The 13,410-nt window shown below is 38.2% G+C and overlaps 1 protein-coding gene across 1 annotated transcript; it reads right to left on the bottom strand.

Moving 5' to 3' along the window:
- Positions 1 to 1,411: 1,411 nt before the first annotated feature.
- LOC109216890 (shaggy-related protein kinase epsilon-like) lies at positions 1,412 to 5,733 on the bottom strand. Its single transcript, XM_019381109.1, has 13 exons — positions 5,379 to 5,733; positions 4,579 to 4,833; positions 4,384 to 4,476; positions 4,222 to 4,281; positions 3,838 to 4,110; positions 3,634 to 3,708; positions 3,426 to 3,482; positions 3,210 to 3,350; positions 2,838 to 2,888; positions 2,643 to 2,738; positions 2,409 to 2,492; positions 2,078 to 2,180; positions 1,412 to 1,990 (listed from the first exon to the last, which is right to left on the bottom strand). The coding sequence occupies exons 1-13, from the start codon at positions 5,436 to 5,438 to the stop codon at positions 1,929 to 1,931; spliced, it is 1,410 nt and encodes a 469-aa protein (XP_019236654.1). The 5' UTR covers positions 5,439 to 5,733; the 3' UTR covers positions 1,412 to 1,928.
- Between the last annotated feature and the right edge of the window lie 7,677 nt (positions 5,734 to 13,410).

The raw sequence follows: 13,410 nt of genomic DNA, 5'->3' as shown, positions 1-13,410 counted from the left end.
GAGGAAGTTTTAAGTACCTTGGGTCTATTATTCAGGGGGTGGGGAGATTACTGAAGATGTCGCACATCATATTGGGCGGGATGGATGAAATGGAGACTCGCTTTCGGTGTTTTGTTTGACAAGAAGGTGCCACAGAAACTTAAAGGTAAGTTCTACAGAGTGGTGGTCGGACAATCATGTTGTATGGGGCTGAGTAGTCAAGATCGCTCATGTCTAGAAGATGAAGGTAGTAGAGATGAAGATGTTGAGATGGATGTCCGGGCACACCAGGTTAGATAGGATCAGAAATGAGGTTATTCGCGACAATGTGGGTGTGGCCCCTATTGAGTACAAGATGCGGGAAGCGCGGCTTAGGTGGTTTGGTCATGTGAGGAGGAGGAGGAGCACAAACGCTCCGATGAGGAGGTGTGAGAGATTGACGTTGGAGGACCTACAGAGAGGTAGAGGTAGGCCAAAGAAGAGTGGGAGAGAGGTGATTAGGCAAGACATGACGCAACTTCAGTTGACCGAGGACATGACCCTTGATAAGAAGGTATGGAGGTCGAGGATTAGGGTAGTAGAGTAGGTAGTCTAGAGTGTTTATAACAGTAGTATTGGCACGCAGTCTCGCTTTCTGTTGGTAGTAGGGTTTTTATGACTAACCATTGTTTTCTTTCATTGTTGTTCACCTTGCTACCTTATTGTTTTTATTCTGCTTTTATATGGCTTTTTGGTATTGTCCCTTCTTGTCTATATTTTCAGGAATGTGGTGCTTATGCTTTCCTGAGCCGAGGGTCTATTGGAAATAGTCTCTCTATCCTCACAAGGTAGAGGTAAGGTCTGCGCACACACTACCCTCCCCAGACACCACGGTATGGGATAATACTAGGTATGTTGTTGTTGTTGACGGATAGGGCAGCCATTCCTCTGATATTAAAAATTTAAGAAATTAATTATAAAAACTTTTTATATATAAATCAAATATATGTAAAGTATCAAAATAATCTTCTTTCTTACGAGTGATAAAAAGAATTTCACGTGTCTTTTCATTTTCTCTCCTTAGCAATTAATGTCATGTTCTCTCCCCTTGAAATTGGTAGTCATCAAGTTCAATATGTTGGAATACAAAGGGCTAGTTTGGCACTGAGAGATAAGGAATAATTAATCCCGAAATTAAATATTGAGATGAATTTATCATATATTTAGTTGGGATAAAATCTTGGTATAACTAATCCCGGAATTAGTTATCCCGAGATTGTAGTGTTTTCTATCCCTATAGAAGGGTGGGATAACTAATCCCGGAATAATTAATCATGGATAACTTATTTTTAAAATGTTTTGCAGCTCTAGTATTGCTGATTGTGAACGACGTTTGGTTAAGTCCAACAACAAAATAGAGAAGGAAGGTCCCACCAATATTGAGATCTATACAGACTAAGAATCATATAGTTAACTCACTACCGATACTATTTAATTAGTTCTGTAACAACATCAGAAAATACGTTAAGACAATGAATTTCACATTCCTATAGGGAAAGTAGAACAGATCAAAATGATATATACAAGAATAAACCTATTTCAACTACTAATCTTGTTTGGGGAGCGCACCTATTGATCTTCCGAGTGCCCGAAAACTAGAAGTTATCTACAACACAAAAATAATAGATGAGAACTCATCTAAAACTGCTAGGGCATTCGAAACTAACTCATCAACTTTATAAATAAAAGAATCTCATTTTATGAACCCAGCTGTGATCATTTGCCTGAGAGTTTTGCTGCATTTCCTTCATCGAAAAATCAAAACCAGTCTCTATTCTTGACTTGGAATATCAAATATTACCAATGCTGGCAGCTGCATCTTGATGTTGTAGAACAATGCTGATCACGTGGACAAGTAACCTCTCAAAAACTCATTCAGAAAGCCTAAGAAACTTCCTTTCACGCAACATTCATTTCCTCATGTGCTCAGGAATGAGGCGTTGTCTCAGTTCAGTAGGTGCACCAGAAAGTTCTGCATGAAGCTTACCACAGTCAGACAGGGCATAGTAACTAAAATGGTGAAGCGAACAAACAAAAAAAAGAAGGAACTCAGCTCAACCTTGTGGTGTAAAATTGAATAGAGGTGGCAACGGTCGCCCATTTGGCAAGCAAGCATTTGGTTCCCGCAGAGCATCGAAGAAAGGGTGTGCACACGCCTCCAACTGAAAAAGAACAGAAAGTTTATGACTCATTCGAGATGCCTCTTGATCTCAAATCCCAAAGGAGTCTACAAGCATAGTTCAAACATATTAATAGTAAAATGTGGTCACCCTCTCAGTAGGCTTCATAAACATATTTTTATCTACAAGATTAACGGAGCTGTGTGTTTTCTCATTAACTATTTGCAAGCTTTATACTAACAGCAGGAAAAGGTTAAGTCGTTCACTTACAGCAGTACAACGTAGAGTTGGAGAATACTGGAGCAACCTTGATGCCAAATCTACTGCTTCAGGAGGTACTCTTCTATTGAATATCTGCAAAATATAATTTTATTCAGATTTGTTCTGTGCCTCAGCCTGTGAATGAGTGCACTTGGAATGGACAGTGGGTCAAAGAACTTCATCAAGGAAAGAAGAAAAAGAAAGTAAGATGGAGAAACATATACTTAATAAATTCTCACAAACCTTATGCCACGGGTGAGCTTTCATTTGAGGAAATTTGAACTCTTTATAGTTTGGATTCATGCATCTAATTTCCTCTCTAGTTGGTGTCCCCAAAATCTAGCATGGATTAAGTACATAACAAAGATAAGCAACAGAATGAAACTAAATCAACACTGCTTAAAACCATGGGGCATTAAAAACTAGTGTCCTGTATACCTTGATGATCTCCACCAGCTGATCGACGCCACTTTCTCCAGGGAAAAGAGGCTAAACATAATGCAACATTCAATGCATCAGACTAATTTATAGCAGAGTAAATCAACATATGACACTCACAAGAAAACTTTTTTAAAACATTTATGGACAAGTCTCACAAGGAAACTATCATAACACTATCATGACCCACCAAAAATAAAAACACAACTTACAACTAGGGAAACATTCAGGTACAAGCACTTGGATATCTACCTCAGTAAAAGAGAGGGACTATAGAAAGTAAATCTAGGTGTGGGTGTAAGAACAAATTACCAACTTTCTACAGCTCACATCAAAAAGAATGGAAAAATAGGCACCATGAATTCAACTCACCTGTCCTAAAAGCAGCTCAGCGAAAACGCAACCAGCTGACCACATATCAATTGCATTTGTGTATTCTGTAGCCCCAAAGATCAATTCAGGTGCCCTATAATACCGAGAACAAATGTAGGATATATTGGGCTCCCCCGGCACCTATGGTAAGAGGACAAAAATCTGAGTAGATGCAAACACATAGGAAAACATAGCTCTCAAAAAAACAACACATACCAACATCTTTGCACTTCCAAAATCACATATCTTTAACTGGTGAGTGTGGGGATTAACCTGTAGCAGTAATTAAAACAATAATACGACAAATAGTTAGAACTGAGGCAAGAAGAATGGCGGGAGAGGAAAAAACAATTATGTCAGATAACCAACAAAATGAAAAAGCTATGAACACCTAAAAGCAAGGAGCATAACCAGCAGATCTTACCAAAAGATTCTGAGGTTTAATATCACGGTGGCATACGCCAGTTACGTTGTGCATGTAATTCAGAGCCCGACATAGCTGCACAATTTTAATTATGAGAAAAAAATCAAGTTGTAGCTTCTGAAGTGTCAAGCTAATTCACAATATCAATTTGCTGAAAGTCCGGAAACATGACAGGAAAAAAGGAAGAATGCAGCAAATGCTCACCTGGTACGTGTACAGTTGAACATATATGATGGGCATGTGATGGTTCACTCGGCTGTAGTGCCTTGAAACTCGGTAAACAGTTTCAGACACATACTCCAAAACAAGGTTAAGGTAAACCTCATTCTTCTCAGTAGTAGAATAGAAACAGTGTCTCAAGTGAACAACATTAGGATGATCAAGCATGCGCACAATCTGCAGTTCCCTGTTCTTGTATCTCCTATCCTGTAAAACCTTCTTTATTGCGACAGATTCACCTGTTTCAAGGCACTTAGCCTAAGAAGTACAAAAAATATGAAGAAATTAGCAAAAGTCAAGCACAGCCACCCAGGAGACTTCAATGCTTTCTAATAACCACCTAATCCTTCCTAAACGCACTAACTTTACCTGAAATACAACTCCAAATGAACCCGTGCCCACCACACGTTCAGCCATGTAAGACAGCGTCTGGGATAATAACATGAAAGTTATTCATTGATTAAGCTCAAACAGATAATAACACACAAGCTGTCACATCTACTTTTGTTCAACTATGAACATGAAACTCACCTTTTTCTGCTGTCCATTTCGACCACTCAAAGTAGTCACGATTATCTGACCCGTTTCTGTTCCATTACCACTAACAACAGCAGGCTCCATATCCTATTTTTCAGTAACATTTTAGAAATCAAAAGGCTTCTTCATACGCAAAAAGCATCAAGATATTTATATCAAAAACCCGAATTGATATAAATAAGAAGGTACCTTTATGTCATCCTCGTGTCCATTAGTTTTTTCGTCTCTAATTTTCATTTCACTCATTTCCTTTGGAAGCCCCTCATATCCAGATTTTTCTGGTCTAGTATCAACATTCAATGTAGTAGCACTACTTTCATTAAACGTAGAAGTCATATCCTGCTTAGGAGCTATAGTACATTGCTTTTCTGATTGAGTTTCGCCATCGACCCTGTGATCTACTTCCTGCTCAACCTTTACTCTCTTTAGGCTAAAATCCCCACCCTATTAAATTAAAAGAAAATAATGAGAATGCACTTAAATCTCATCACGAGAAACAACAAAAACATGTTCAACTCTCAGCTAAGCAAAAAACACTAGGTAATTTCTTTCCATCTGCCTAAGCCTTGGTCGGTAGAGCTACCCAATACCAATGCCGGTGGGAGGTAACAGGTATATGATAGAATAATCGAGGCGCAGCAAGCTATCCCAAACATCACCCTTTATATAAAAATAAACAATTAAATAAAATCTCATGATTTATCTAAAAACTATCTTCAGCTAACGCTGCAAACTATCAATCTGACAGAAAAATTATAACAAAGAAAATAACAGAGTTAATATATGACCTATGAGATTGCTTCTATCACTACCAAGCCAAAATTATAGCTTTCCCCCAAAAAACAAAGGCAAACAAACCATATACAGACCAACAAAAAAAAGGTGAACAACAAACAAAAAATGCCATGAATTTTCATTAGGTTATCTAATTCAAGTAACATTTCCCCCAAATTGGTATAAAAATTTAAATTCAAAAGGAAGAAAATTACAGGATCCGAAACGGAAGATCGACCAGAAGCAATGCTCTTGAGGCGCCGCATCACATTCATATCTTCTTTTTACACAGAATCCAAATCCTAAGCAGAAATTGAATTTGAAATTAAAAATGATTTTTAAAATAAAAAATTGTTACTCCTCCTCTCTCTTTCCTTTATCAGAAACAAAAAGTTTCTGAAACTTTCCTTCAATTGAAGTAGAAAAAGAGAGAAGGCTCAGAACAATGAATCCAAATGCAGGGGAAAAAAATGAAGTAATAATAAAAATCTCTCTTCTCCTTTCTGCGTTCAACAAAAAGGAGATAAAAGGGAAGAGAAATTGAAAACGAAATTGCTCTGACAAAAACAGATAAAAGAAAAATATAAATATCTCTTTCTTTTTAAAAAATCAGCCGGTCAAAGTCATCCCATAATTTGTACTTTCAGTCAAACTTTGATTTTGGATTTGGTGATAAAATGACGAAAATGGGCTTCAAATGAGGAGGAATTACGAGCGGCGTGGGATTTTCGGATTCAGGCAATAATTGTGCCAGCGGAATATCCGGGTGGGCTTTTTGGTCAAACCATTTGACTGGACTCATTAGATTTTAATTAAATAAAGGAACAATCCTATTTGTAATATAATTTTTTATTTTTTATTATAATATAAGCCACCTAGTACGAATGCCTATGTAGGGAATTTATCTGCAGAAAATACATTAAGAAACAATTAAAAGAAGGAAAAGAAAATTAGTGCACTTTACACTTGACATCACATTGATTGTAATATTATATTTCTTCCATTGGTAATTCCGTTCAAACTTCAAAATATGTGTTGACGACTTGTGAATTTATTAGACGAACTTTGACAGATTTGATCAATCAAACTCATATTTCAGCTGTTAATCTTTGAAAATCTTGATATGCAAATAGCAATTAGTATACACTCGCGCCGTTACACTGTATGTGATGTCTCCCGTCAATATAGATACCGATTAACTTCAACCACCAAAATTTAGGCGAATGAAAGAATAATCGTTCAAGCTTCTCCAATAGAATAAAGATCATAGCCCACTTAAAATAGAAGTAACTACTCAACGAAGATGCTTCTTTACCTTCACTAAGTAGGAGTAAGATTTGCGTATGCACTTATATAATGTAAAATATGCTATGCTACGTGGCCGTATAAAAGAGAGACACGTGGAACCTAAGGCGGGGGATAGTTAAAATCGAAGGCAATTGTCACGTCTGTCAGCGGAAAGAATGACATTCACAAAATGCAATAAATACCCTCTGTCCGGTAGCATTTAATGGAGAATATTCTACAGCATCTAGTGTGCTGTCCGTTACAGAGAATTTGTCATTTATGTTCACCGTTACACCTTCTTCAAAGGCCATCATAGTTGACATTAAAGAAGGACATGATCCTAGGACCTTGTTCTCCAAGTACAACTATAAATAGTGAGTTTTGTTATCATTGTAAAAGACACGACTTTTCTGGCAAACTTAGCTATAATTGATTAAAAGCTTTATACTTTCTTGTTCTTTGGTTTCATCACTGTTGTGCCCGGAAGCTCTGCCTCCTTGTGACGACCCAAAGGGTCATCACCGGATTTCTCTCTTTTTCCGTGCTTCCAAGGCCTTGAAAACCTCACCTTTAGTTGCCTCGATTTGCGTGCGCAGTCCGGGCGCATAGCCGGAAAGATTATATGTTAAATCCTGTGAAAAATTTCAAAATGTGGCTTTAAAATGATTAAAGTTGACTTCGGTCAATATTTTTGGTAAACGGACCCGGACCCGTAATTTGACGGTCCCGGAGGGTCCGTAGAAAAATATGGGACTCGGGCATATGCCCGGAGTCGAATTCCGAGGTCTAGAGCCCGAGAAAAGAATTTTTCTATTTAATTGTTTTTTTGAAATTAATAAGGAAAATGGAAATAAAAATTGATTAAAAGACTATGGTATCGGGCTCGTATTTTGGTTCCGATGCCTGGTACATGTCTTAAATATGTGTTAAGCGCTTTCTATGAAGTTTGGTCGGAATCGGATGTCATTTGACGTATTTCGGACCTAATTATCTAAAGTTGGAAATTTATGAAGTTAGAAATGAAAATGACGATTTTGAGGCTTGATTCATTGATTTTGATGTTGTTTTGGTGATTTGATCGCTCGAGTAAGTTCGTAGGATGTTATTGAGTTAGTGTGTGTGATCGGTTAGGAGCCCCGAGGGCTCGGGAGTGAATCGGAGGTGGTTCGGGGTGTTTTACACTTAGGAATTGTAGCAGATTTCTCTGCAATTTTTTCCCAGCTGTTGCCTTCTTCGCGATCGCGGACTCGGCCCCGCGTTCGCATAGCTTTGGACTCTCCCTTCTTCGCATTCGCGAAAAGGCCCCTGCGTTCGCGTACCTTCAGCCTTTCCCCAACCGCGTTCGCGTCCCCTTTTTACGCGTTCGCGTAAGGCAATCCCAGGGGCCCCCACCAGCTTCCTCTTCGCGTTCGCATCACACCCATCGCGAACGCGATGCCCCCAGTTTCTCTTCACCACGAACGCGTCCTCTTAGTCGCGATCGCGTAGGGTAAAAACGCCCAGTTATATTTTTAATTTCCAGAATCAGAACACACGGGATTTCTTCACTTTTCTCACGAGCTCTCTTCTCCCCAAGCTTTAGGAAGCCATTAAAGCCCCCACTCTTCAACACCATTTGGGTAAGTAATTCCCCACTCATTTCCTTCACTTTTCCTTCATTAATTAGCAAGTTTCTAAGCCTAAATCATGAAATCAAAGTAGAAGTTAGGGGTTTTGGGTAGAGTTAGGGTTTTGAGAATTTTGGGTGATTCAACCTCAATTTGGGGTCGAATCTTAAAACAAATTATATATTTGAACTCGTGGGGTTATGGGTGATTGGGTTTTGGTCCGAGCCTCGTGTTTGGACCATGTGGGCCCGGTGTCTAAATTTGGTATTTTTGGAAGAATGTTAAGAAACTCATTTCTAGGCTATGGGATTATGTTGTTGGGCCCTAATTGATATTATTGAATTAATTATGCCTAGATTATCATTGTTTCGGAGTAGGATTGTAGAGAAAAGGCGGGATTTGAGGATTGATTGCTATTCTTTGAACCGAGGTAAGTGTTTGATCTAACCTTGACTTGAGGGAATAGGATTAGAGTGTTATTAATTGCTAATTGCTAAATGATCGAGTACGGTGTATAGGCATGGTGACGAGTATCTATACACCGGTGTCTAGCATGACCGTGGGTCCTTGTTTGCACATAATTCTGATATTTTTGAGACTCTTCTATGCTAATTGATGAATTCTACATAATGTGAAGAGTTTGAGGATTGGTTATGAATTGTAAATTCTTTGGAGCGTTGGCTCAAACAATAAAAATACTATTGAGTAAGAAATGAAAGAAATGGAAGAGATATGATTAATCCCTTGCCGGGATGGTTTTAGTATATTGATTATCTCCCTTGCCGGGATGAGAAAGTTGTTGTTGTTACTCCCTTGCCGGGATTTAGCTGTTTAATTGTGTTTTCCCTTGCCGGGACATTTCTTATTATTTGCTTATTCCCTCGCTCGTTTGGTTGTGATTGTTGGTTGGGTGAGGAAGAGTGATAATGCACGAAGGGTCATTCCGTGCTATGTTTGATTATATTTGCACGAAGGGTCATTCTGTGCGATGTTTTGATTATATGTGCACGAAGAGTCATTCCGTGCCTTGTTTGATTATTTATGTACGAAGGGACATTCCGTGCTCTGATTTTGACTATAATTGCACGAAGGATCATTCCGTGCCATGAAATGAGAGTTATGTGAGGAAAAGCACGAAGGGTGATGCCGTGCATTCTATTTGATCGTTTTTGGTGAGACTGAGAGTAAAAGCACAAAGGTTGATGCCGTGCAACTATTGATTCTCCTGTTTTTGTCAATTATTGTTATTGCCCTATTTCTTACATAAGTTGATGACTTTATATCCGGTTTGTACTCCCCCATAGCATGCTTCCCTCCCTAGTTAACTGTTTAATTTCGGTATTCTTTCCTTTATTGCATATATATATATTGAACTGCACAGGTTGACTTGGTAGTCCTGTCTAGCCTCGTCACTACTTCGTCGGGGTTAGGCCAGGCACTTACCAGCACACGGGGTCGGTTGTGCTGATGCTACACTTCTGTGCTTTTTGCACAGATTACGGTACCGGAGCAGCTCTTGGACCACAGCAGTAGTTGATCGGGAGCCCTCTTCAGTTCAGGGACTTACGAGGTAGCCTAGTTGGCGTTCGCAGGCCGAAGTCCCTTTCCATATTTTCTGTTTGTTTTCATTGTACCGAGACAGACATTATGTATTTTTCNTGTTTAGTTCGAGTTCCGGAACTTGTAAGTGTAAACTAGCTAGTGATGGTAGTAATGATTGGAGAAATATTAGTACTAAGCTCAAAACTCATGAAACAACAAATGAACATATTATTAACATGGCTGCATGGATTGATTTAGAAATAAGAATGCAAAAAGATAAGACAATCGATAAAGATGTTCAAGAACAAATCAATAGAGATAGAGAGCATTGGAAAAATGTATTATCAAGAATTATTGCCGTGATAAAAACTCTTGGAAAAAATAATTTGGCATTTAGAGGAAAAAATGAAAAGATATATCAAGAGAATAGTGGAAATTTTTTAAGTTTAATTGAAATGATTGCAGAATTTGACCCCGTTATGCAGGAACATATTTGACGAATTAAGCATGATGAAATTCATAGTCATTACCTTGGTCATAGAATACAAAATGAATTGATAAACTTATTGGCAAGTGAAATTAAGAATCAAATTATAGATAAAATTATAGAAGCAAAATGTTTCTCGATCATACTTGATTGCACTGCAGATACAAGTCATCAAGAACAAATGTCTTTTATATTGCAGAGTGTGGATATTTCAACAACTCCAATAAAAATTAATGAATTTTTTTTTAACATTTTTAAAAGTAGATGATACAAGCGGAAAAGGTCTTTTTGAAGTTATTATAGATGAAATAAAAAATATTGGACTTGATATTGATAACTTAAGAGGGCAAGGATATGATAATGGGTCAAATATGAAAGGAAAACATCAAGGAGTGCAAAAAAGACTTCTTGATGTAAATCCTAGATCATTTTATACACCATGTGGTTGTCATAATCTAAATTTGTTACTTTGTGATATGGCTAGTTCTTGTACAAAAGCTATATCATTTTTTGGAGTGGTACAACGTATATATTCACTATTTTCATCTTCTACTAAGCGATGGAAAGTATTAAAGGATAGTGTACCCATCTAACTCTTAAATCATTGTCACAAACTCGTTGGGAAAGTTGTATTGAAAGCATTAAAGCAATAAGATTTCAAACTCCACAAATAAGAGATGCTTTATTGAAATTAGTAGAAATTAGTGATGATCCAAAAACTAAAAGTGAAGCTAGTTGCTTAGTAACATATGAACTCGAAAATTTTGAACTTTTATTGGGTATGACTATTTGGTATGATATATTATTTGCTGTTAATTCAGTTAGCAAAAGTATGCAGAGTCAAAAGACATGCATATTGATGTTGCCATAGATCAATTAAAAGGTTTAATTTCTTTTTTTAACAAATATAGAGAAGAAGGATTTGCAACTGCTATGATTTCTGCCAAGAAAATTGCATTTGAAATGAATATCGAACCTGAATTTCGCAAGAAACGTGTGATATCTAGGAAGAAACAATTTGATGAGAATGTTGATAATGAAATCTCAAAGTCTCTTGAAGAGTCCTTTAGAGTTGATTACTTTTTATACATAGTAGACAAAGCTATTTTTTTCACTTCAAAATAGATTCGAACAATTTGAAGCATATGAAAATATTTTTGGTTTTCTATTTAGTGGTAAAAAACTAAGATCACTAGATGATGAAAATTTAAAAACACATTGCGTTAATCTTGAATTTTTCTTAAAGCATAATAACCAATCTGATATTGATGGTTTAGATTTATTTTCTGAGTTGAAAGTAGTAAGAGAAATAGTACAAGTAGAAGATAATAGTTTAATCGATATACTCAATCAAATAAAGAGACTTGATTCTTTTCCAAATGCATATATGTGACGACCCAAAGGGTCATCACCGGATTTCTCTCTTTTTTCGTGCTTCTGAGGCCTTGAAAACCTCACCTTTAGTTGCCTCGATTTGCGTGCGCAGTCCGGGCGCTTAGCCGGAAAGATTTTATGTTAAATTCTGTGAAAAATTTCAAAATGTAGCTTTAAAATGATTAAAGTTGACTTCGGTCAACATTTTTGGTAAACGGACCCGGACCCGTGATTCGACGGTCCCGGAGGGTCCGTAGAAAAATATGGGACTCGGGCATGTGCCCGCAGTCGAAATCCGAGGTCTAGAACCCGAGTAAAAGAATTTTTCTGTGAAATTGTCCTTCTTAAATTATTAAGGAAAATGGAAATGAAAATTGATTAAAAGACTAGGGTATCGGGCTCGTCTTTTGGTTCCGACGCCCGGTACAAGTCTTAAATATGCGTTAAGCGCTTTCTGTAAAGTTTGGTCGAAAACGGACGTCATTTGGCGTGTTTCGAACCTAAATATCTAAAGTTGGAAATTTATGAAGTTAGAAATGAAAATGATGATTTTGAGGCTTGATTCATTGATTTTGATGTTTGTTTTGGCGATTTGATCGCTCGAGTAAGTTCGTGGGATGTTATTGAGTTAGTGTGTGTGATCGGTTAGGAGCCCCGAGGGCTCGGGAGTGAATCGGAGGTGGTTCGGGGTGTTTTACACCTAGGAATTGTAGCAGATTTCTCTGCAATTTTTGCCCAGCTGTTGCCTTCTTCGCGATCGCGGACTCGACCCCGCGTTCGCATAGCTTTGGACTCTCCCTCCTTCGCGTTCGCGGAAAGGCCCCTGCGTTCGCGTACCTTCAGCCCTTCCCCAACCGCGTTCGCGTCCCCTTTTTACGCGTTCGCGTAAGGCAATCCCAGGGCCCCCACCAGCTTCCTCTTCGCGTTCGCATCACACCCATCGCGAACGCGATGCCCCCAGTTTCTCTTTACCGCGAACGCGTCTTCTTAGTCACGATCGCGTAGGGTAAAAACGCCCAGTTATGTTTTTAATTTCCAGAATCAGAACACACGGGATTTCTTCACTTTTCTCACGAGCTCTCTTCTCCCCCAAGCTTTAGGAAGCCATTAAAGCCTCCACTCTTCAAGACCACTTGGGTAAGTGATTCCCCACTCATTTCCTTCACTTTTCCTTCATTAATTAGCAAGTTTCTAAGCCTAAATCATGAAATCAAAGTAGAAATTAGGGGTTTTGGGTAGAGTTAGGGTTTTGAGAATTTTGGGTAATTCAACCTCAATTTGGGGTCGAATCTTAAAACAAATTATATATTTGAACCGTGGGGTTATGGGTGATTGGATTTTGGTCCGAGCCTCGTGTTTGGACCATGTGGGCCCGGTGTCTAAATTTGGTATTTTTGGAAGGATGTTAGGAAATTCATATCTAGGCTATGGGATGTTGCCATTGAGTCTTTATTGATATTATTGAATTAATTATGCCTAGATATCATTGTTTCGGAGTCGGATTGTAGAGGAAAGGCGGTATTTGAGGATTGATTGCTATTCTTTGGACCGAGGTAAGTGTTTGATCTAACTTTGGCTTGAGGGAATAGTATTAGAGTGTTATTGATTGCTAATTGCTAAATGATCGAGTACGGTGTATAGGCATAGTGACGAGTATCTATACACCGGTGTCTAGCATGACCGTGGGTCCTTGTTTGCACGTATTTCTGATATTTTTGAGACTCTTCTATGCTAATTGATGAATTCTACATAATGTGAAGAGTTTGAGGATTGGTTATGAGTTTGTATATTCTTTGGAGCGTTGGCTCGAACAATAAAAATACTATTGAGTAAGAAATGGAAGAAATGGAAAGAGACATTGATTATCTCCCTTGCTGGGATGTGAAAGTTGTTGTTGTTACTCCCTTGCCGGGATTTAGCTGTTTAATTGTGTTTTCCCTTGCCGGGACA

The sequence above is a fragment of the Nicotiana attenuata genome, unplaced genomic scaffold (genome assembly GCF_001879085.1).
Source record: "Nicotiana attenuata strain UT unplaced genomic scaffold, NIATTr2, whole genome shotgun sequence".
In the NCBI taxonomy this organism is placed as follows: Eukaryota; Viridiplantae; Streptophyta; class Magnoliopsida; order Solanales; family Solanaceae; genus Nicotiana; species Nicotiana attenuata.
This window is presented reverse-complemented; position numbering and strand designations above follow the sequence as displayed.

Excerpts from the sequence above, each read along its gene's own strand:
- LOC109216890 (XM_019381109.1), bottom strand. The coding sequence starts at position 5,438 with ATGAATGTGATGCGGCGCCTCAAGAGCATTGCTTCTGGTCGATCTTCC. Across the intron at positions 4,477-4,578 it reads GACACGAGGATGACATAAAG|GATATGGAGCCTGCTGTTGT; the intron begins GTACCTTCTTAT and ends ACTGAAAAATAG. Across the intron at positions 2,889-3,209 it reads CTGAGCTGCTTTTAGGACAG|CCTCTTTTCCCTGGAGAAAG; the intron begins GTGAGTTGAATT and ends CATTATGTTTAG.